At 35.4% G+C, this 25855-nt stretch overlaps 1 protein-coding gene across 1 annotated transcript in view; it reads left to right on the top strand.

Moving 5' to 3' along the window:
* The window catches only part of LOC142231736 (fatty acyl-CoA reductase wat-like), a 31435-nt gene extending 5798 nt beyond the window's left edge, over nucleotides 1-25637 (top strand). Inside the window, exons 2-8 of the mRNA XM_075302359.1 lie at nucleotides 2410-2537; nucleotides 5231-5631; nucleotides 12010-12119; nucleotides 12481-12863; nucleotides 12956-13146; nucleotides 13610-13756; nucleotides 25421-25637. Coding sequence (XP_075158474.1) covers nucleotides 2410-2537; nucleotides 5231-5631; nucleotides 12010-12119; nucleotides 12481-12863; nucleotides 12956-13146; nucleotides 13610-13756; nucleotides 25421-25508 — 1448 coding nt within the window. The 3' untranslated portion in view covers nucleotides 25509-25637. The remainder of the gene's footprint in view (nucleotides 1-2409; nucleotides 2538-5230; nucleotides 5632-12009; nucleotides 12120-12480; nucleotides 12864-12955; nucleotides 13147-13609; nucleotides 13757-25420) is intronic.
* The last annotated feature ends 218 nt before the right edge of the window (nucleotides 25638-25855 follow it).

Here is a 25855-nt window from a genome sequence, read left to right as displayed (position 1 = left end):
GAAAATTTTGTCAAAAGTGTATTTCTATAGAAAATTTTTTAAATTTTATTTCTATAGAAAGTTTTGTCAAGATTTTAGATCTATAAAAAAATTTTGTCAAAATTTTATTTCTATAGAAATTTTTTTCCAAATTTTATTTCTATAGGAAATTTTTTTTTAAATTTTATTTCTATAGAAAATTTTTTCCAATTTTTACTTCTATAGAAAATGTTGTCACAATTTTATTTTGTCAAAATTTTATTTCTATACAAACTTTAAACTTAATTATATACGTATTTAATCGGTCTTTTTTAGTTTAATATATACCACGTATGGACTATGTTGTATATATTACGGTGTTAGGAAGTCTTAAGATACCTTGCCATCGGGAAGTGTTACCACAACCCAAGTAATTCGATTGTGGATTACAGTCTTCAGTAGAAGTTTCTACGCAATCCATGGTGGAGGGTACATAAGCTTCGGTCTGGCCGAACTTACGGCCGTATATACTTGTTTCAATCTAACCTAACCAACTGTTTAACGTAACGTAAGAACGCCTATGAGATAATTAAAATATTAAACAACAAGTAAGGACAGTCTAAAGTCGGGCGGGGCCGACTATATTATACCCTGCACCACTTTGTAAATCCACATTTTCGATACTATATCAAATCCGACAAATGTGTTGGGTGCTATATATAAAAGTTTTTGTCCCAAATACATACATTTAAATCTGACTCCATCTGAACAAAATTTATAAACTATAGACTTAAAATTTAAGTGGGCTAATGCCTGGAATGGTACATTATGTTAGTAAAAAAAAAATATGGGAAACATTTTAATCTGAACTAATTTTGAGGCAACTTCGCAAAAGTATATTTATGATTTATCGCTCGATAGATATTTATTAGAAATAGAGGAAAATTTGAGTCACTTTTATAAGTTTTCGACTTAGCAGTGGCGACTTTATAAGGAAAATGTGGGTATTTTGGTCATTTTTGCCCAAATTGGAAAATCATAACAGGTTGGCTGATAAGTCCCCGGTCTGACACATAGATGGCGTAGCTAGTATTAAATGCATATTATTTTTATATAGTACCAACCTTCAAATGATTCGTGACGTCTGTACGTCAATTAGTTTGTGAGATAGAGCGTCTTTTGTGAAGCAACTTTTGTCATTGTGAAAAAAATGGGAAAAAAGGAATTTCGTGTTTTGATAAAATATTGTTTTCAGAAGGGAAAAAACTACGGTGGAAGCAAAAACTTGGCTTGATAATGAGTTTTCGGACTCTGCCCTAGGGAAATCAACAATAATTGATTGGTATACAAAATTCAAGCGTGGTGAAATGAGCACGGAGGAAAGTGAGCGCAGTGGATGCCCGAAAGAGGTGGTTACCGACGAAAACATAAAAAAAATCCACAAAATGATTTTGAATGACCGTAAAATTAAGTTGATCGAGATAGCAGAGGCCTTAAAGATATAAAAGGAACGTGTTGGTCATATCATTCATCAATATTTGGATATGCGGAAGCTCTGTGCAAAATGGGTGCCGCGCGAGCTCACATTTGACCAAAAACAACAACATGTTAATGATTCTGAGCAGTGTTTGCAGCTGTTAACTCGTAATACACCCGAAATTTTCCGTCGATATGTGACAATGGATGAAACATGGCTCCATCACTACACTCCTGAGTGTAATCGACAGTCGGCTGAGTGGACGGCGACCGGTGAACCGTCTCCGAAGCGTGGAAAAGACTCTCCAAAGCGTGGAAAGACTTGCAAAGTAATGACCTCTGTTTTTTATCGATTATCTTGAGAAGGGAAAAACCATCAACAGTGACTATTATATGGCGTTATTGGAGCGTTTGAAGGTCGAAATCGCGGCAAAACGGCCAAATATGAAGAAGAAAAAAGTGTTGTTCCACCAAGACAACGCACCGTGCCACAAGTCATTGAGAACGATGGCAAAAATTCATGAATTGGGCTTCGAATTGCTTCCCCACCCACCGTATTCTCCAGATCTGGCCCCCAGCGACTTTTTCTTGTTCTCAGACCTCGAAAGGATGCTCGCAGGGAAAAAAATTGGCTGCAATGAAAAGGTGATCGCCGAAACTGAGGCCTTTTTTCAGGCAAAACCGAAGGAGTACTACCAAAATGGTATCAAAAAATTGGAAGGTCGTTATAATTGTTGTATAGCTCTTGAATGGAACTATGTTGAATAATAAAAACGCTAAATCGACTCAGCATTTAATTCTAAGGCGATCGGTATACTAAACGATGGGTCTCAGACTTTTCCTTCTTGGCGTTACATTCAAATTCACAAACTTATTATACCACAGTAGTGGTGAAGGGTATAATAAACATTTGAAATATAAATTGTGATAAAATAATTCTATATTTGATACTATCACTTCCGTGTTGGCTTTCAGGTATTGTCGGCAAAGCTTTAATAGAAAAATTGCTGCGTTCGTGTAATGTGGGAAGAATTTATATTCTGTTAAGGCCTAAGAAAAGGCTCCAATTAGAGGAACGGTTGGAGGTGTTAAAACGAGATAAGGTAAGTGTTAAATTAAATACAAACCCAAAGTTATCATAAATAGTTAAACAATTGATGAAACCATATGAGAATGGAATTTTTCATTCAACATATGAAAATGGTCTTTGAATATATAAAATACTGAATGTCCGTAATAACGACTTTGCATTTTAATCTCGTCCTATGTCTTTGTCCGTTCATTATTTTATTTCCCACCAATTTTACCTGATTTTTATGATTTGTTATTACTTTTTTTTGCGTAAATAACACATTAGACATACGCTATTTTATGTTACATAGTGTACAATAAATAAAACAAGTATATACGGCCGTAAGTTCGGCCAGGCCGAAGCTTATGTACCCTCCACCATGGATTGCGTAGAAACTTCTACTGAAGACTGTCATCCACAATCGAATTACTTGGGCTGCGGTAACACTTGCCGATGGCAAGGTATCTTAAAACTTCTTAACACCGTCTTCTAAATTACAAGGTAGTCCATACGTAGTATATATTAAACTAAAAAAGGCCGATTTAATACGTATATAATTAAGTTTAAAGTTTCTATAGAAATAAAATTTTGAAAAAATAAAATTTTGACAACATTTTCTATAGAAGTAAAATTTGGAAAAAAATTTCTATAGAAATAAAATGTGGAAAAAAATTTCTATAGAAATAAAATTTTGACAAAATTTTCTATAGAAATAAAATTTTTACAAAATTTTCTATAGAAATAAAATTTTGACAAAATGTTCTATAGAAATAACATTTTGACAATGTTTTCCATAAAAATAAAATTTTGGTAGATTATTTTTGGCTCGAGTGGCAACCGATATGGACCAATTTTTGTGTGATTGGGGATCGGCTATATATAACTATAGACCGATATGGACCAATTTTTGCATGGATATTAGGGGTCTTACTAACACCACATTGCAAATTTCAACCGGATCGGATGAATTTTGCTCCTCCAAGAGGCTCCGGAGATCAAATTTGGGGAACGGTTTATATGGGGGCTATGTATAATTATGAACCGATATGGACCAATTTTTGCATGGTCATTAGAGAACATATACCAACACCATGTATCAAATTTCAGCCGGATCGGATGAAATTTTCGTTTCTTAGAGGCTCCGCAAGCCAAATCGGGGGATCGATTTATATGGGGGCTATATATAATTATGGACCGATGTGGACCAATTTTTGCATGGTTCTTAGAGACCATACACTAACACCATGTACCAAATTTCAGCCGGATCGGATGAAATTTGGTTCTCTTAGAGGCTCCGCAAGCCAAATCGGGGGATCGGTTTATATAGGGGCTATATGTAATTATGGACCGATATGGACCAATTTTAGCATGGTTGTTAGAGACCATATACTAACACCATGTACCAAATTTAAGCCGGATCGGATGAAATTTGCTTCTCTTAGAGCAATCGCAAGCCAAATTTGGGGGTCCGTTTATATGGGGGCTATACGTAAAAGTGGACCGATATGGACCAATTTGTGCATGGTTATTAGAGAACATATACCAACACCATGTATCAAATTTCAGCCGGATCGGATGAAATTTTCGTTTCTTAGAGGCTCCGCAAGCCAAATCGGGGGATCGGTTTATATGGGAGCTATATATAATTATGGACCGATGTGGACCAATTTTTGCATGGTTATTAGAGGCCATATAATAACACCATGTACCAAATTTCAGCCGGATCGGATGAAATTTGTTTCTTTTAGAGTGATCGCAAGCCAAATTTGGGGGTCCGTTTATATGGGGGCTATATATAATTACGGACCGATGTGGACCAATTTTTGCGTGGTTGTTAGAGACCATATACTAACACCATGTACCAAATTTCAGCCGGATCGGATGAAATTTGTTTCCCTTAGAGCGATCGCAAGCTAAATTTGGGGGTCCGTTTATATGGGGGCTATACGTAAAAGTGGACCGATATGGACCAATTTGTGCATGGTTATTAGAGAACATATACCAACACCATGTATCAAATTTCAGCCGGATCGGATGAAATTTTCGTTTCTTAGAGGCTCCGCAAGCCAAATCGGGGGATCGGTTTATATGGGGGCTGTATATAATTATGGACCGATGTGGGCCAATTTTTGCATGGTTGTTAGAGGCCATATACTAACACCATGTACAAAATTTCAGCCGGATCGGATGAAATTTGGTTCTCTTAGAGGCTCCGCAAGCCAAATCGGGGGATCGGTTTATATGGGGCTATATGTAATTATGGACCGATATGGACCAATTTTTGCATGGTTGTTAGAGACCATATACTAACACCATGTACCAAATTTAAGCCGGATCGGATGAAATTTGCTTCTCTTAGAGCAATCGCAAGCCAAATTTGGGGGTCCGTTTATATGGGGGCTATACGTAAAAGTGGACCGATATGGCCCATTTGCAATACCATCCGACCTACATAAATAACAACTACTTGTGCCAAGTTTCAAGTCGATAGTTTGTTTCGTTCGGAAGTTAGCGTGGTTTCAACAGACGGACAGACATGCTTAGATCGACTCAGAATTTCACCACGACCCAGAATATATATACTTTTTGGGGTCTTAGAGCAATATTTCGATGTGTTACAAACGGAATGACAAAGTCAATATACCCCCATCCTATGGTGGAGGGTATAAAAATACTATTGCTGTTTAATTCCAAATTTTATACAATAACATATTTTTTTTTAAGATTTTTAGTCGCTTGAAATCGGAAAAACCGGACGAATTCGATGTAAAAGTTACACCAATACCAGGTGATGTAGAACTTCCATTGTTGGGTATAACACCGGAATATATGAAACTCTTGGAAAATGTTTCGATTGTGTATCATAGTGCAGCTACTGTACGTTTTGATGAACCACTTTTGAAGGCCATACGATTGAATATAGGTGGTACCCTAGAAACATTGCGGTTTGCGGAAAATCTTAAACGTTTAGAGGTGTTCATGCATGTCTCAACATTCTATAGTAATCCATATCTGGAGTTTGTAGAACCAAAATCATATGAATCGCCAATGGATTGGAAATTCTGTTTGGATATGGCCCAGAGGAATGACATACCAGAAGAAATAGTGGATATATTAACAAGAAAGTAAGATAAAAAATTATGATTAAATTACGAAATTAATTGATCAAATTAATTATATAATGGAAATGTTTTCAATCACGAAAATGATAGTATCAAGCCCAGTTTTCTTGGGTATAAAAAATAGTAGATTAAAAAATTAATTGCTTTGATTAGAAAATTTCAATTAATTATTTAATTAGTTCAATTATAAATTAATTTGATGTGGATTGCAAAAATGAATTAATTTTTGAATTGATTCAACCAAAAAGTTAATTAGTGTCGATTATTTAATTAATTCAATTATAAATTAATTTGATGTGGATTGACAAAATCAATTAAATTTTTTAATTGCTTCAATCAAAAAGTTAATTGATGTCGACTGGAAAACTCAATCAGTTTGTTATTTGATTCATTTAATTATTTAGTTAAACTTCAATCTAATTTCCAATGAACATTTTGATTAAATCAATTAAAAATAAAAATTTGATTAAAAAGTTTTCAATTAAATTGTTAATTGAAACAAATAATTGTTTAAGAAAAACCACAAAAATGTCACTGATTTTTATACCCACCACCATAGAATGGTGATGGGAGTGTAATAAGTTTGTCATTCCGTTTGTAACACATCGAAATATCGATACCATATATTCTTGATCAGGGAGAAATTCTAAGACGATATAACCATGTCTGTCTGTTGTAATCACGCTACAGCCTTCAATAATGGAGCTATCATCCTGAAATTTGGCACAAATTCATTTTTTTGTTTGCAGGCAGGTCAAGTTCGAAGATGGGCTATATCGGTCCAGGTTTTAATATTGCCCCCATATAAACTGATCACCCGATTTGGGGTCTTGGGCTTCTAGAAACCGTATTTTCTATCCGATTTGACAGAAATTAGAAATGTAGGGGTTAGGTTAGGTAAGGTTAGGTGGCAGCCCGATGTATCAGGCTCACTTAGACTATTCAGTCCATTGTGATACCACATTGGTGAACTTCTCTCTTATCACTGAGTGCTGCCCGATTCCATGTTAAGCTCAATGACAAGGGACCTCCTTTTTATAGCCGAGTCCGAACGGCGTTCCTCATTGCAGTGAAACCACTTAGAGAAGCTTTGAAACCCTCAGAAATGTCACCAGCATTACTGAGGTGGTATAATCCACCGCTGAAAAACTTTTTGGTGTTCGGTCGAAGTAGGAATCGAACCCACGACCTTGTGTATGCAAGGCAGGCATGCTAACCATTGCACCATGGTGGCTCCTAAATGTAGGGGTACTTTAGTAACACAAATAGGTGTGCCGAAAATAGTGCCTATCGGGCCATGTTTTGGTATAGCCTCCATATAGACCGATCTCCCGATTTTACTTCTACAACCTGTATTTTCAATCCGATTTGCCTAAAATTTGAAATCTAGACCGATAGACCGATTTGCCGATTTTACTTCTTGGGCGTCTAGAAACTTTATTTTCTATCCGATTTGTCTGTAATGTGAAATCAAGAGGTATTCTAAGACCACAAAAAGGTGTGTCGAAAATGGGGTGTATCGGCTCATGTGTTGGTATAGCCGCCATATAGACCGATCTCCCGATTTCACTTCTTGAGGTTCTAGAAACCGTATTTTCAATCCGATTTGCCTGAAATTTCAAATATAGAGGTATTTTAGGATCACAAATAGGTGTGGCGAAAACGATGCCTTTCGATCCATATTTTGGCATAGCCCCATATAGACCGATCTCCCGATTCTTGGGCCTCTAGAAACCATTGTTTCTATCCGATTTAATTGAAATTGGAAATCTAGAGGTATTTTAGGACCGTAAATATGTGTGCCGAATATGGTTTTTATACCCTGCGCCACACTGTGGAACAGGGTATTATAAGTTAGTGCATATGTTTGCAACACCCAGAAGGAGACGAGATAGACACATGGTGTCTTTGGCAAAAATGCTCAGGGTGGGCTCCTGAGTCGATATAGCCATGTCCGTCTGTCCGTGAACACATTTTTGTAATCAAAGTCTAGGTCGCAGTTTTAGTCCAATCGACTTCAAATTTGGCACAAGTATGTGTTTTGGCTCAGAATAGAACCATATTTTGGAAGAAATCGGTTCAGATTTTGATATAGCTCCCATACATATATTTTGCCCGATATGGACTTATATGGCCCCAGAAGCCAGAGTTTTATCCTAATTTGCTTAAATTTTTGCACAAGAAGAAAAATTAGTACTATAGCCAAGTGTGCCAAATTTTATTGAAATCGGTTCAGATTTAGATATAGCTCCCATATATATCTATCGCCCGATATGGACTAATACGGTCCCAGATGCCAGAGTTTTACCCCAATTTAGTTGAAATTTTGAAGAGGGAGTAGAATTAGCTTGTAGCTATGCTTGCCAAATTTGGTTGAAATCGGTTCAGATTTAGATATATCTCCCATATATAGCTTTCGCCCGATTTACACTCATATGACCACAGAAGCCAATTTTTTGCTCCGATTTAGTTGAAATTTTGTACAGGGAGTAGAATTAGCATTGTTGCTATGCGTGCAAATTTGGTTGAAATCGGTTCAGATTTCGATATAGCTCCCATATATAGCTTTCGTCCGATTTACACTCATATGACCACAGAGGCCAATTTTTTACTCCGATTTAGTTGAAATTTTGCACAGGGAGTAGAATTAGCATTGCAGCCAAATTTGGTTGAAATCGGTTCAGATTTAGATATAGCTCCCATATATATGTTTTTCTGATTCTAAAATTGGCACTGCTTAGTCGAAAAGTTGTAAAAATGACTCTCATTTTCCTAAACTTCTATACATATATATCGAACGATAATATATATCGATATATATCGATCATAAATAAACTTTTGCGAAGTTTCCTTAAAATTGCTTCAGATTTAAATGTTTCCTATATTTTTTACTAACATAACATTGTGTTCCACCCTAGTGCATTAGCCGACTTAAATTTTGAGTCTATAGATTTTGTAGAAGTCTATCAAATTCTGTCCAGATCGATTGATATTTAAATGTATGTATTCGGGATAAACCTTTATATATAGCCCCCAACACATTTGACGAATGTGATATGGAATCGAAAATTTATATTTACAAAGTGGTGCAGGGTATAATATAGTCGGCCCCGCCCGACTTTAGACATTCCTTACTTGTTTCTTCTTCATATGGGGCCGTTTTGCCGCGATTTCGAACTTCAAACGCTCCAATAACGCCATATAATAGTCACTGTTGATGGTTTTTCCCTTCTCAAGATAACCGATAAAAATTATTTCATGCGCATCTCGAAAAACAGAGGCCATTAATTTGCCAGCGGACTTTTGAGTCTTTCCACGCTTCGGAGACGGTTCACCGGTCGCTTACCAATCAATTATTGTTGATTTCGCTTGGGCAGAGTCCAGAAACTCATTATCAAGCCAAGTTTTTGCTTCCACCGTATTTGTCCCCTTCAGAAAACAGTATTTTATCAAAACACGAATTCCTTTTTTTTCCATTTTTTTCACAATATCAAAAGTTGCTTCACAAAAGACGCTCTATCTCACAAACTAATTGACTTACAGACGTCAAATTTTGACACGAATCATTTGAAGGTTGGTACTATATAAAAATAATAATACTAGAATAATAATAAATCTAGCGACGCCATCTATGTGTCAGACCGGGGACTTATCAGCCAACCTGTTAATTACTTTCAAACTATTCATTGCTTCATTAAATTTTGAAACAAATCTAAAGATAAATCCAACGTTAATTATAATCCATTAAAATAAATAAAAAACAAGTATATACGGCCGTAAGTTCGGCCAGGCCGAATCTTATGTACCCTCCACCATGGATTGCGTAGAAACTTCTACGAAGAAAGACTGTCATCCACAAATTTCAACTCACATGGTTGTTAAATATCATATACTACCACCACGTACCAAATTTCAACCAGATCGGATGAATTTTGCTTCTCCAAAGGCACCGGAGGTCAAATCTGGGGATCGGTTTATATGGGAGCTATATATTATTATGGACTGATAGGAACCAATTCCTGCATGGTTGTTGGATACCCTATACTAACATCACGTATCAAATTTCAACCGAATGGGAAGAATTTTGCTCTTCCAAGGTGCTCCGGAGGTCAAATCTGGGGATCGGTTTATATGGGGCCTATATATAATTATGGACCGATATCGACCAATTTTTGCATGGGTGTTTGAGGCCATATATTAACATCACGTACCAAATTTCAACTGCATCAGATAAATTTTGGTCTTCCAACAGGCTCCGAAGGTCAAATCTGGTGATCGGTTTATATGGGGGCTATATATAATTATGGACCGATGTGGACCAATTTTTGCATGGTTGTTAGAGACCATATACTAACACCATGTACCAAATTTCAGCCGGATCGGATGAAATTTGCTTCTCTTAGAGGCTCCGCAAGCCAAATCGGGGGATCGGTTTATATGGGGGCTATATATAATTATGGACCGATATCGACCAATTTTTGCACGGTTGTTAAAGACCATATACTAACATCATGTACCAAATTTCAGCCAGATCGGATGAAAATTGTTTCTTTTAGAGGCTCTGCAAGCCAAATCGGGGGATCGGTTTATATGGGGGCTATATATAATTATGGACCGATGTGGACCAATTTTTGCATGGTTGTTAGAGACCATATACTAACATCACGTACCAAATTTCAACCGTATCGGATGAATTTTGAGCTTCCAAGGGGCTCCGGAGGTCAAATGTGGGGATCGATTTATATGGGAGCTATATAATTATTGACCGATTTAGACCAAGTTTTGCATGGGTGTTTGAGGCCATATATTAACATCACGTACCAAATTTCAACTGCATCAGATAAATTTTGGTCTTCCAACAGGCTCCGAAGGTCAAATCTGGTGATCGGTTTATATGGGGGCTATATATAATTATGGACCGATCTGGACCAATTTTTTCATGGTTGTTAGAGACCATATACTAACACCATGTACCAAATTTCAGCCGGATCGGATGAAATTTGCTTCTCTTAGAGGCTCCGCAAGCCAAATCGGGGGATCGGTTTATATGGGGGCTATATATAATTATGGACCGATATCGACCAATTTTTGCATGGTTGTTAGATACCATATACTAACACCATGTACCAAATTTCAGCCGGATCGGATGAAAATTGTTTCTCTTAGAGGCTCTGCAAGCCACATCTGCGGATCGGTTTATATGGGGGCTATATATAATTATGGACCGATGAGGACCAATTTTTGTATGGTTATTAGAGATCATATACTAACACCATGTACCAAATTTCAGCTGGATCGGATGAAATTTGCTTCTCTTAGAGGCTCCGCAAGCCAAATCGGGGGATCGGTTTATATGGGGGCTATATATAATTATGGACCGATATCGACCAATTTTTGCATGGTTGTTAGAGACCATATACTAAAACCATGTACCAAATTTCAGCTGGATCGGATGAAATTTGCTTCTCTTAGAGGCTCCGCAAGCCAAATCGGGGGATCGGTTTATATGGGAGCTATATATAATTATGGACCGATGTGAACCAATTTTTGCATGGTTATTAGAGATCATATACTAACACCATGTACCAAATTTCAGCCGGATCGGATGAAATTTGCTTCTCTTAGAGGCTCCGCAAGCCAAATCGGGGGATCGGTTTATATGGGTGCTACATATAATTATGGGCCGATATGGACCAATTTTTGCATGGTTGTTAAAGACCATATACTAACATCATGTACCAAATTTCAGCCGGATCGGATGAAATTTGCTTCTCTTAGAGCAATCGCAAGCCAATTTTGGGGGTCCGTTTATATGGGGGCTATACGTAAAAGTGAACCGATATGGCCCATTTGCAGTACCATCTGACCTACATCTATAACAACTACTTGTGCCAAGTTTCAAGTCGATAGCTTGTTTCGTTCGGAAGTTAGCTTGATTTCAACAGACGGACGGACGGACTTGCTCAGATCGACTCAGAATTTCACCACGACCCAGAATATATATACTTTATGGGGTCTTAGAGCAATATTTCGATGTGTTACAAACGGAATGACAAAGTTAATATACCCCCATCCTATGGTGGAGGGTATAAAAAAAAATAATTCAAACTAAAACTATAATTAAAAATTTTTTCGGAAATAATTACTTTCAAACTATTCATTGCTTCATTAAATTTTGAAACAAATCTTAAGATAAATCCAACGTTAATTATAATCCATTAAAATAAATAAAAAATAAAGTTTTCCTGAACTGAATTTTGTTAACTAAATTGAAATTGGATTTTTTCTTACATTTTGCGTCATATGCCCAGTGTCGGCTTTGTCAACAATTTTTTTCACGATTGTTAGCTTTTAATAAAAATTTATTTTTTTCTTTTGTAGATTAATTATTGGATTTCCGAATACCTATTGTTTTACCAAAAATTTAGCTGAATCATTGGTTAATGAGTATCAATGCAAGCTTCCTGTGGCTATTTATAGGCCTTCAATAAGTAAGTAAAAACAAGGACTACAACTAATATTTTTGTATTTATAACACATATTTATATGCATATAAAATATATAAATATTTTTTCGTCTACGGTGAAATTGAGTATATCAAAAAATAATAATTTTGTCTGGAACTGGAATTTTAGTATTTTATTTAAGATTAAATAAATCCTAATTTATTTTAAATAATGCAAAGATTTCTTTTATGGAAATATCACATGCAACCGAGGCGATTTTCAAAAAAATTCGAAAGTCAATTTTATCGATTACAAAATATCGACTTTGAGTTTTTGTTTAGTCAAAATATGGATTTTCGAACTTTTTTTACACCTAATACCTCTCACATACATACGCCTCTTGTAGTTATCATGTCTGCTGATGAAGAACCTGAAATTGGTTTTCCAACGAAATTAAGTGCTGGCGTTGGATTGTATGTTCTAATGGGAGCCGGATTACTTAAAGTCATGAATTCACCTGAAGATGTTTACATCGATTTTGCCCCCCAAGATGTGGCCATTAAGAGCATGGCATATTATAGCATTAAAACAGCAAAAGCATATGCGTCTGAAAAACCCTTCAACATACCAATATATCATACAGCAATGTGTCCCCATACAGGCCAAACATATGCGGAATATATTAAATTAACACTAGACCAAGGGTTATTCGAGGAAGCTGCATTTGAGAAAAATCTTCTATTACCTGGTGTCCACTTTACAGAAAATAATTTTATTTTTATGTTTTTGGTAAGTTATTATTCTTAGCGATGATGATGAGACAATATGTTATTGCTCAAACATAAAATATACAATTTGTCGAATTTTCTTTTTTTTCCTAGATATTTTTCAAACAAATATTGCCTGCAATTTTGGCGGATTTACTTTTGCTATTGTTTGGACGTAAGCCTGGAGTATTGAAAGCTCAACGTAGAATTTTCACCACACTCAATGTCCTTTTGCCTTTTACTTCGAATACCTTCAAGAGTGATGGAATAAGTAATTTCGAAGATATGTTAGAAGAGCTTCATGGGTAAGACATATGGCCTGTTCCTATATATCGAACGAAAGCTTTCTTTCGTATTCCAAACGAAAGAAAATTGATTTTTGTTCTTCTATTTCGAAAGGCAAGTCACTTCATATTTTGTTGTCGAGCAATAAACGAACATATACAATAAGTGTCAAGAAAAAGTAAAAACATTGTTAACATTTGAATGAATTCTCAGGCCAAAAATTTGAAAATACTCATTTTTGATATTCAATGTCTTCTCATACAACCGAAACGAACTTTCAAAAATATAAAAACTCAAATTCATTCGAATTCGAGTTACTGCCTTTCTTTCGAATGGGTTTTCGTTCGATATACAGGAACAGGGCAATAAATTTTTAAAAAGAAAATAATAAACCAAAATTTTTTATCAATGATCACAAGCTAAGCCCCAAAAGGCTGCTTAGAATCATTCTGAAAGTATTGTTTCTTCTTTACAATTTTCTAGTACTGAATTTAATATTGACATAGTGAAAACTGGTCATGAGAAGTCAACCATTGTAGCCATAGCCAGAAAAACAATGTACGCGGTAAGGGAAATTTTGTGGAAAGAAGATCCTTCAACACTGCCTCGTGCCCGCAAGATACTGAAAGTGTAAGTCTCAGCATATATATTATACCCCCAGAAAAAAGACAATGAAATTTTTTTGTAGCCAATTTAATTTTATTTTAGTTCATGAAAATTAAATAATTTTAGTTCAATTTTGTCGAATGTGGGAACAATTTTTCTTATTTTAATTATTATACCCTCCACCATATGATGGGGGTATATTAACTTTGTCATTCCGCTTGTAACACATCGAAATATTGCTCTAAGACCCCATAAATTGTATATATTCTGGGTCGTAATGAAATTCTGAGTCGATCTAAGCATGTCCGTCCGTCCGTCTGTTGAAATCACGCTAACTTCCGAACGAAACAAGCTATCGACTTGAAACTTGGCACAAGTAGTTGTTATTGATGTAGTTTGGATGGCATTACAAATGGGCCATATCGGTCCACTTTTACGTATAGCCCCCATATAAACGGACCTTCAGATTTGGCTTGCGGAGCCTCTAAGAGTAGCATATTTCATCCGATCTGGTTGAAATTTGGTTAATGATGTAAATATATGGTCTCTAGCAACCATGCAAAAATTGGTCCATATCGATCCATAATTATATATAGCCCCCATAGGTTAGGTTATGTGGCAGCCCGATGTATCAGGCTCACTAAGACTATTCAGTCCATTGTAATACCACAGTGGTGAACTTCTCTCTTATCACTGAGTGCTGCCCGATTCCATGTTAAGCTCAATGACAAGGGACCTCCTTTTTATAGCCGAGTCCGAACGGCGTTCCACATTCCAGTGAAACCACTTAGAGAAGCTTTGAAACCCTCAGAAATGTCACCAGCATTACTGAGGTGGGATAATCCACCGCTGAAAAGCCTTTTGGTGTTCGGTCGTAGCAGGAATCGAACCCACGACCTTGTGTATGCAAGGCGGGCATGCCCCCATATAAACCGATTCCCAGATTTGACCTCCGGAGCCTCGTAAAGGAGCAAAATTCATCCGATCCGGTTGAAATTTGAACATGGTGTTGGTATATGTTCTTTAACACCCATGCAAAAATTGGTCCATATCGGTCCATAATTATATATAGCCCCATATAAACCGATCCCCAGATTTGACCTCTGGAGCCTTTTGCAGGAGAAAAATTCATCCGATCCGTTTGAAATTTTGAACGAGATGTCAGTATGTGGTCTCTAACAAACACGCAAGAATTGGTCCATATCGGTCCATAATTATATAGAGCCCCCATATAAATCGATCCCCAGATTTCTCCTCCGGAGCCTTTGGCAGGAGCAAAATTCATCCGATACGTTTGAAATTTGGAACGTGGTGTTAGTATGTGGTCTCTAATAACCATGCAAAAAGTGGTCCATATCGGTCCATAATTATATATAGCCCCCATATAAATCAATCCCCAGATTTGACATCCGGAACCACTTGGAGGAGCAAAATTCATCCGATTAGGTTGAAATTTGTTACGTGGTGTTAGTATATGGTCTCTAATAACCATGCAAAAATTGGTCCATATCGGTCCATAATTATATATAGCCCCCATATAAACCGTTCCCCAGATTTGATCTCCTGAGCCTCTTGGAGGAGCAAAATTCTTCCGATCCTGTTGAAATTTGGAACGTGGTGTTAGTATATGGCCGCTAATAACCATGCCAAAATAGTTATATATAGCCCATCCACAATCACACAAAAATTGGTTCATATCGGTTTATAATCATGGTTGCCACTCGAGCCAAAAAAAATCTACCAAAATTTTATTTCTATAGAAAACTAGCGTAACCCGGCCCGCTTCGCTGCTCCTTCCGAATCATATTTGTAGAAACATTTTGCGTTAACTTAGTCAATCATATCCTTCGTGCTGAAAACAAATTCGAAAAGATTTAAATTCTTTCAAACAAATCGGAATACTTGCTTTTTCGTTTATAGGTACAAATACGGCGGATATGAATATGTAAAACGGTTCGTCTTAAAAAATATCGGGGAGAGGGTGTACCCTTTCCTCCAAATTTATGTACCGAGTTCCCATTTACGGACAACCCTCTACTTTCAATTTAAGAAAAAAAACGGACAAAAGGGAACCCACCTTCGCTCCACTCCGACCTGATATCGGACTATCACGTACCCTATATTAATTTCACAACTACTCAATGGTCCCTATAAATTCTATCGAAGTAAATCGACAAAGTTTATTTCAATTTTCCCCTTCCCCAACCAGATATCGGAAAATCATATACTAATTTTAAAATCATGTATAAATTTATTCACCTCCTCCCACGTTCCCTGTAAATTTTAAGTAGATCGGAGATGTTTAAATTTTGCTCTATTATTTTAAAGGGACGTCACTTTCCCGATACAATATCGACAAACACCGTAGTGAAAAGCACCCCTAAACTTCCCTGAAAATTCTTGAAACTTTCCTTCAAGTGTGCGGCAAGGAAGTTTGCCTCTTCGTTCATAACCTTCCCCCACTGCCTTTGTAAATTTCAAAATTTTAAGATTTTTAAGATTTTTTAAGATTTTAAAATTTTTTAAAGATTTTTTTTTTCAGTTTTAGAGGAGGACCTCCTCCCCGACCAAATATCGAAAAGTGATGTAGCGTATCTTTTGTAAACGTCCCAGAAAATGTCAAGCAAATTATAAGTCTAAAGGGGCGGCCTCTCCTCCGTCCAAATATCACAAAATCAGGTATCAACTATTAATATCGTAACCTCTACCCAGTCCTCTGTAAATTTCAAGTAACTCGGTAAAGTTTAATTGTTTCTCTGTATGTACTTAAGAGAAGCGGATGTCTCCCTATGCCCTTTTATTTTTATTAAAAAATCAGGAACCTGATATAAATTTCATAACCTCACCCATTTGTTCCGTAAAATTTCACTGTACTATAAAAAAAAGTCGGCAAAGGGGTGGCGCCCCTCCCCGACCAAATATCGAAAAATAATGTAGCAGATTTTTGTCTAGATGCCAACCCCAACATTCTATGAAAATTTCAAGCAAATCGCATAATTTTGTTCCAAGTTTCAAAAAGTAGGGCAAGGGGGGGGGGGGGGACCTCCTCCGACCACATATGAAATCATCAGGTACCCCATATTAATTCCATAACCTCACCGCATGTTCTCTGTAAATCTCAGATAATTTAGAGAATTTTAGTTTTTTCACTGTACTTTAAAAAAAGTCGAACAAAGGGGAGGTCCCCCTCCGCCACCAAATATCGAAATAAAAATTAGCCGATCTTTGTCTAGATGCCAATCCCAACCTTCAATGAAAATTTCAAGCAAATCGGTCAACTTTGGTCCAATTTTCAAAAAGTCCGCCAAAGGGGAGGTCCCCCTCCGCGACCAGCTGTCAAAAAATGAGGTACCCTATTTTCACCACATGAACGCCCTCTACGATCTCTGAAAGTTTCAAGTAAATCGGATAAGCCGTTTCGGAGCCAACTCGGTACATACAAACAAACAATCAAACAAACAAACAAACAAACAAATAAACAAACATAGATTGAATTTTATATATATAGATTTTGTCAAAATTATTTCTATAGAAAATTTTGTCAAAATTTTATTACTACAGAAAATTTTGTCCAAATTTTATTCCTATAGAAAATTTTGTCAAATTTTGTTTCTCTTGAAAATTTGGTCCAAATTTTACTTGTATAGAAAATGTTGTCAAAATTTTATTTCTATAGAAACTTTTGTCAAAATTTTATTTCTATTTCTGATTGATTATCGTTGACCTTTTTATTTTATTTTTATGCAATACTTATCATAGTTTCGGCTATAGGTCGATTAAAAAACATAGGAATGATGTTTTTATTTAAGTTTTATTTCCAATATTTCGGTTGACTTCGTCAAAACCGTTTTCAAGGCTGAAGTGAAACAAAAAACAGAAATTTTCAAATGTAATTACAAAAATCACGAACAAACAGAACCAAACAATAAATTATTTAACTACTATTACTATTTACATTTATTCTGGTGTGCACAGCTTCACACTTTGTTTTACACTGAATCTAAATTTATGTTATGTTATTGTATTTTATGTCTATATATTCGAGAACAGTTCTCAACAGCGTTGCCACAACGAAAATTTATTTTGGACCATTTTTTTTCCAAAATCGGACCAAAATTCCCTCCAGCGGACCAAATTAACAAGTTCGAAGAAAATACCTTAAAAGGTATTATATTATTGTACATAGTGCTTTTATTAAAAAAGTTAAGTAAACCAGAAAGCAATGATATGATTTAGCGGTTGTCATAGGAATCATGGTTGTCATCGTTGGGAGCCACCGTGGTGCAATGGTTAGCATGCCCGCCTTACCCACACAAGGTCGTGGGTTCGATTCCTGCTTCGACCGAACACCAAAAAGTTTTTCAGCGGTGGATTATCCCACCGCTGAAAAACTGAGACTGTGGTATCACAATGGACTGAATAGTCTAAGTGAGCCTGATGCATCGGGCTGCCACCTAACCTAACCTAGGAATCAAAACGTCGACTTTGCAACTTTTTTAAAATTTGAAAAAATAGACAATTTGAAAAGGTCGAATTTTAAAGCCAATTTTAGTTGACATCAAAAGTCGAAATTCAATATTACAAAAAGTTGACTTCTACTTTCGAGAGATGGTTAAAGACAACAACATTCACGATTTTACTTCTAGAGAGATTATAATAGTATTCCGAATTTTCATCCAATTTGCTGTAATGTTGCTTTGCATCCATAATTTCATGCGGTCCATATTCTTATAACATATAGCTCAATCCTACTATTCTACTTTTTGCGCACATTCGATTATAGGGCTAAAATTGTCCAAAAAGATGTAAAACCTGGCCCAAGACCTAAAACACGAAATTTTCATTCGATTTTCTGTGATTGAAATTGTATCTAATCCCACACTGAAAAAAAAAACATTGATGGTTGGCTCCAAAGATTTTGTCTGTATAATAATGATTTTAGTATTGATTCTGAGCTAAAGCGGAGAATTGAAGTAAGGACACATTTACGTTACAATACACTTGTAAATTTGAGTTTTGCGTACTTGATTCTAGGAAACAAATTTTATTAATTATTCCAGCTGTTTTCTTCATGTGCTGTTAATGTCCATTAAAACCCACTACTTGAATTTCCAAATTAAGACTCGACTACAAGTGAAAATTGTGTTATGTTTCAAGTAAGAAACGACTTAAAATAAAGTGTTAAAAATATCTCCGACTTTTGGATTAGGAAACAAACCTTCCCTGCCAACATTTTTTGAATTTGGGGGCGCTTCTGAGAATCCCCACTACGTTGAAAACAGTCGTATACGATATTCAAAACTCCTCGGAAAAGCATCGTCACTATTGAGAAGTTGTACCACGCCAAGTTACTATAAAAAAGTATCGCATGAGTGCAATTATTAGGTGCCTTTTTAATAAATTTAGAACGACGCCAATAAGAACCCCTTCAAACAATCAGAGAAAGTGCATTTTAAGATTGTTGAAAAGAATCATTGTGGTCAAGTAAAACACGATTGTTTAGATGTTTATTAATTTTATTAAACATTTATAAATTCTCATAAATATAACATTTATACGACTATCACATCACATTTAACACATTTTTATGCATTAATAAAAGATTGATGTTGAGTTACAAGTTGCAAGTTACATGTTGTAGCGTCTATCAGCCAGTGCTTTTATTCCTAATGGAGGCAGCGTGTCTGGAAAAATATTTGAAAAACTATCACTTTATTCCATTTGGAAAGTCAAAAATTGTTCACCAATATACCTTTCACAATTTTAAGCGAAATAACTATGTTTTCAGCACTTCATTATCATTATACCCTTCACCACTACTGTGGTACAGGGTATAATAAGTTTGTGCATTTGTATGTAACGCCAAGAAGGAAAAGTCTGAGACCCATCGTTTAGTATACCGATCGTCTTTGAATTACATTCTGAGTCGATTTAGTCATGTCCGTCTGTCTGTCTGTCGGTGTTTTTTGGTGTGCAAAGTACAGCTCGCAGTTTTATTCCAATTGTCCTAAAATTTGGTATAGGGTCCTGTTTCGGCTCAAAGACGATCCCTATTGATTTTGGAAAACATCAGTTCAGATTTAGATATAGCTGTCATTTATATTTTTCACCGATCTGGTCATAATTGACGTGTATATCAACCGATCTTCCTCAAATTCCGTACATCCAAATATTTTATGAGTCTCAAAAACTTGCAAAATATCAGCCAAATCGGTTCAGATTTAGATATAGCTCCCATATATAGCTTTCGCCCGATTTACACTCATTTGCCCACAGAGTCCAATTTTTTGCTCCGATTTAGTTGAAATTTTGCATAGGGAGTAGAATTAGCATTGTAGCTATGTGCGCCAAATTTGGTGTAAATCGGTTCAGATTTAGATATAGCTCCCGTATATAGCTTTCGCCCGATTTACACTCAAATGACCACAGAGGCCAATTTTTAACTCCGATTTAGTTGAAATTTTGCACAGGGAGTAGAATTAGCATTGTAGCTATGCAAATTTGGTTGACATCGGTTCAGATTTAGATATAGCTCCCATATATATGTTTTTCTGATTACGACAAAAATGGTCAAAATACCAACATTTTCCTTGTAAAATCGCCACTGCTTAGTCGAAAAGTTGTAAAAAGGACTCTATAATTTTCCTAAACTTCTAATACATATATATCGAGCGATAAATCATAAATAAATTTTTGCGAAGTTTCTTTAAAATTGCTTCAGATTTAAACGTTTCCCATATTTTTTACTAAAATTGTGTGCCACACTAGTGCATTAGCCAACTTAAATTTTGAGTCTATAGATTTTGTAAAAGTCTACCAAATTCTGTCCAAATCGAGTGATATTTAAATGTATGTATTTGGGACAAACCTTTATATATAGCACCCAACACATTTGACGGATGTGATTTGGTATCCAAAATTTAGATCTACAAAGTGGTGCTGGGTATAATATAGTCGGCCCCGCTCGACTTTAGACTTTCCTTACTTGTTTTTATTTAAATAAGTTAGAAGAAGCTAGTTGTACTTGGTGTTTCACAAAATATAAAATGGCTCTTGTAACAATAGTGATGGCAAAATACTTCCATGCGAATAGTGATGACAAATTACTATCACAGTTTGCGATTGTTGCAGTGTCACTTACGAGTCGGTGGTAGCGATGAGGATGAAATGAACTTTGAAATGCTGGCAGGGTTATATCAGAAAAATGAGTCTTCATCCTCACGCCAATATTTTTTTCAGTGCATAGATGCTATTGACTACGTGATAAAAATTTTGAATACTTCAAAAAATTTATAAACTTGACCAAATGAAAATGGACCAAAATGAGCTAAATTCCGTTTGGTCCGACCATCGGACCAAATTTAAACATTAGAAATCTTTTGGACCAGTTTTGGTCCGATCGGACCAAAATGGCAACGCTGGTTCTCAATGTCTTTCTTGTAATTCATTCTCTCGTCAGGTGGAGTGTTGATAATGTGCAGCATTTCAAGAGTAAATCTGCGTCTGTAGTTCTTTTCGTGGTCTAGAATTTTTACGTCTTCTAAGTTTGGCTTGTGACCTGTCAGCGCACAGTGGGCCGCAAGCGCTGTTTTTTGCTCCATGGGTTTTTCAGTGGCTTTAATATCCGATTTGTGAGAAGATAATCTAGTTTTCAGTTTTGTCATTGTAGTACCAATATATGTCTTTTTACATAAATTGGATTTGTCACCTTTACATTTTATCTTATAAATTACATTGCTTTTATCGTCATTTTTGATCTTAGTTTTAGTTTCACTAAATAATCCATTTACTGTTTTCGTTGTTTTTAACGCGAGCTGATATTTCTTTTTGTCGTACAAATTAGACTTGCACAGTCTTTCCGAAAAGCCAGATATATATGTCACTGGCTTGTAAATTTTAAGTTCTTTTTCGGTATTTCCATCTTTGTTGTTAATCTGCTTTGATTTTACTTTATATATTAGATTTTGAATTATCCTTAATGGGAAATCATTATTGGTCACTATTCTTTTGATTTTTTCTCCATTTTCGAAATGTTGAATACTCTCCTGATGAAGTTCGTCGTATTCGTATTGATTATGATACGTTTGTTATGATTTGAATAAAAGTTAAGTAGACGTTTTATTTCTATAAAAAATTTCGTTAAACTTAAATATATACGTATTTAATCGACCTTTTTTGGTTTAATATATACCACGTATGGACTACCTTGCAATTTAGAAGACGGTGTTAAGAAGTTTTAAGATACCTTGCCATCGGCAAGTGTTACCGCAACCCAAGTAATTCGATTGTGGATGACAGTCTTCAGTAGAAGTTTCTACGCAATCCATGGTAGAGGGTACATAAACTTCGGCCTGGCCGAACTTACGGCCGTATATACTTGTTTTTTACTTCAAAATGAGAAAAAAAAGCTTTATACAAATCAAGTACAAAATTTTACTAAATATGAAAATAGTTTTTTTTTTCTTAAACTGGGTGAAGTTTGCTTAAAGTAAATTCATAAGTTTTTCAAATAAGTATTTTTAATATTTTTTTTAAATTGTGTCTGTCTGGAATATCATATAGCTCTAAAGACATGTTAACAATTTTTATTTCCAATTTTTTTGCTTCCAAAATAAATTAAACAACAGAAAAAAATATTATTTTTAAACAATTCTCCTCAATTGGGCAAAAATTATTAACTTATTTGCATAATGTTGCAATTTCCAAAATAGTTAAAATTTACCAATATTAACCCAAATTTTTATTCATTGTGGCTTCACTTTTTTGGGAGTACGAAAATCCAGAAAAAAAGATGGAAGTTCTTCCTAAGTTTTACTTTTAATCCACATACAAACATGCTCTTCTAAATATAGACTTAATTTTCATTTCACTTTATAAAAAAGGTTTGCGGTTTTCGCAGTAAATAATAAGGACAAATAAATTAACCCTTAAATGCACACTGTATCTTCTAAGATACAACCAGAAACATTTTGACCGAATTCTATGGAGTCAAATTTGTTCTATTGAATACATCATAGTGATATTTGTAAAAATATGAAATTCCGGAAAGATTGTTGTACTTCTGAGTAAACTGCAATCAAAAATAAAACCCAAATTTTGACCAAAAATTCATAACACTAAAAATTGGAAGTTAAATAATATTTACCATAGATTAAAGTAATATTGGTAAAAAAAGATTTATAGTGTAAATATATCCTATTCTCTACTAATATCAAACTGTTTATTTGTAAATAAAAACTTAGTTTAAATCGCACTGTATTTTTAAACCCTCCACCATAGGATGGGGGGTATATTAACTTTATCATTCCGTTTGTAACACATCGAAATATTGATCTAAGACCCCATAAAGTATATATATTCTGGGTCGTGGTGAAATTCTGGGTCGATCTGAGCGTGTCCGTCCGTCTGTTGAAATCACGCTAACTTCCGAACGAAACAAGCTATCGACTTGAAACTTGGCACAAGTAGTTGTTATTGATGTAGGTCGGATGGTTTTGTAAATGGGCCATATCGGTCCACTTTTACGTATAGCCCCCATATAAACGGACCCCCAAATTTGGCTTGCGAGGCCTCTAAAAGAAGCAAATTTCATCCGATCCCGCTGAAATTTGGTACGTGATGCTAGTATATGGTCTCTAATGACCATGCAAAAATTGGTCCATATCGGTCCATAATTATATATAGCCCCCATTTAAACCGATACCCCGATTTGGCTGCAGAGCCTCTAAGAGAAACAAATTTAACCTGATCCGGATGAAATTTGGTACATGATGTTAGTATATGGTCTCTAATGACCATGCAAAAATTGGTCCATATCGGTCCATAATTATATATAGCCCCCATATAAACCGATCACCAGATTTGACCTCCAGAGCCTCTTGGAAGGCCAAAATTCATCTGATTCAGTTAAAATTTGGTACGTGATGTTAATATATGGCCTCAAACACCCATAGGTTAAAGTTAAAGTGGCAGCCCGATTAAGATTCAGGCTCACTTAGACTATTCAGTCCATTGTGATTTGACCTCCGGAGCATCTTGGAGGAGCAAAATTCTTCCCATTAGGTTGAAATTTGGTACGTGATGTTAGTATATGGTATCCAACAACCATGCAGGAATTAGTTCCTATCAGTCCATAATTATATATAGCTCCCCTATAAACCGATCGCCAGATTTGACCTCCCGTGCCTTTTGGAGAAGCAAAATTCATCCGATCTGGTTGAAATTTGATACGTGGTGGTAGTATATGATATTTAACAACCATGCCAAAAGTGGTCCATATCAGTCCATAATCATATATAGCCCCCATATAAACCGATCCCGAGATTTGGTTTTGGAGCCTCTTGGAGGAACAAATTTCATCCGACTGAGTTGAAATTTGTGGATTACAGTCTTTGGTAGAAGTTTCTACGCAATCCATGGTGGAGGGTACATAATATTCGGCCTGGCCGAAATTACGGCGGTATATACTTGTTTTAAGATACAACCACTATTTAAAAAAAAATAATTTTTTTTTTTGAAAAAGGTGGTATGCACATTTTTTACCATAGAATGGTGACGGGGGTATAATAAGTTTGTCATTCCGTTTGTAACACATCGAAATATCGATTTCCGATATTTCGATGTATATTCTTGATCAGGGAGAAATTCTAAGACGATATAACGATGTCCGTCTGTCTGTCTGTTGTAATCACGCTACAGTCTTCAATAATGCAGCAATCATGCTGAAATTTTGCACAAACTCGTCCTTTGTCTGCAGGCAGGTCAAGTTCGAAGATAGGCTATATCGGTCCAGGTTTTGATTTGATAGTCCCCATATAAACCGACCTCCCGATTTGGGGTCTTGGGCTTATAGAAACCGTAGTTTTTATCCAATTTGTCCGAAATTGGAAATCTAGAGGTATTGTAGGACCACAAATACGTGTGCCAAAAATTGTGAGTATCGGTCCATGTTTTGGTATGGTCCCCATATAAACCGACCTCCCGATTTGGGGTCTTGGGCTTATAGAAACCGTAGTTTTTATCCAATTTGTCCGAAATTTTAATTTTACACAGCCCGATGAAAGTGTCTTTAACCCAATTATGTCTCAAACATTTTCATACAGTGTGCGAAAATAGTAGCAATGAACAGCAGGGTTCATATGATCGCGATTAAGTGTCAATGATTTTTTTCCTTCCATTAATAAATTACATCCATAAACGCCATGAATCCACATCCACATCCATAATTTTAATTTTTTATATTTTCTATTTGTTTGCTGATTTTCTATCAATTTTTTAAGAAATTTACGGCCATTTTCTTGTAGCTCCGTTAGGCTTTAACTGCCAGTTAATAGAAATTAAATTGCAAATATCTTCTCTCCGGTTAACTTTAACTGAAAATTTTTCAGCAGTTAAATTTCTAACTGGCATGTGGAATATATACGCAAGATGACAGATATATCCACGGTTTAAAAGTTCGTTAACTAACGGAGCACTAACGGAGTTTCATGAAAATGGGGGTTAAATGCCTAAAATTAAATGCTTTGATTAAAACTGTGAAATAGTGAATTTTTTAAGAATTATCCCATTCTTTGTTGGCATAAAAAAATTAATTAAATTTTAATATTGCTATATCTATTCATTAAATATTATTTTTATAAATTTTTCAAATAATATATTACATAAAATTTATTCTATTTATACTTACAGAAAGAAAATCTTGTATAGACTAATTCAACTATATTTGGCCTATAAACTCTATACCATAGTTATGCATCGAATATTCCATCGGGTATAGAATTCAAGACGCGTTTTGCTGTATCAAGATTTACGATTTTATATAGAATAAATACTTGACTTAATAATTTATCATATAAATTAAATAAAGAAAATTTTATTGTGTTGAAATAGATTGTAAAAAGAAAAACATTTCATTTATTTTACTTATTTTATTTTAATTATATTAAAATATTAAAATTAAGATATATCGTATACCAGTTATATCGGTTGAGACATCATGTTCCCAGCTGATAATAGAGAAGTTCATCATCTGTGAAAATACAAAAAGTAGCTTCCAAAATATTAGTTTAGATCCCCAACTTATGTTGTCAAAGAATTGCAAATTTGGTTCATCTCCAAACAATT

Source organism: Haematobia irritans, chromosome 3 (assembly GCF_050003625.1).
Source record: "Haematobia irritans isolate KBUSLIRL chromosome 3, ASM5000362v1, whole genome shotgun sequence".
NCBI lineage: Eukaryota > Metazoa > Arthropoda > Insecta > Diptera > Muscidae > Haematobia > Haematobia irritans.
The sequence above is the reverse complement of the archived record's forward strand: the minus strand, read 5'-3'. Positions and strand labels throughout refer to the sequence as shown.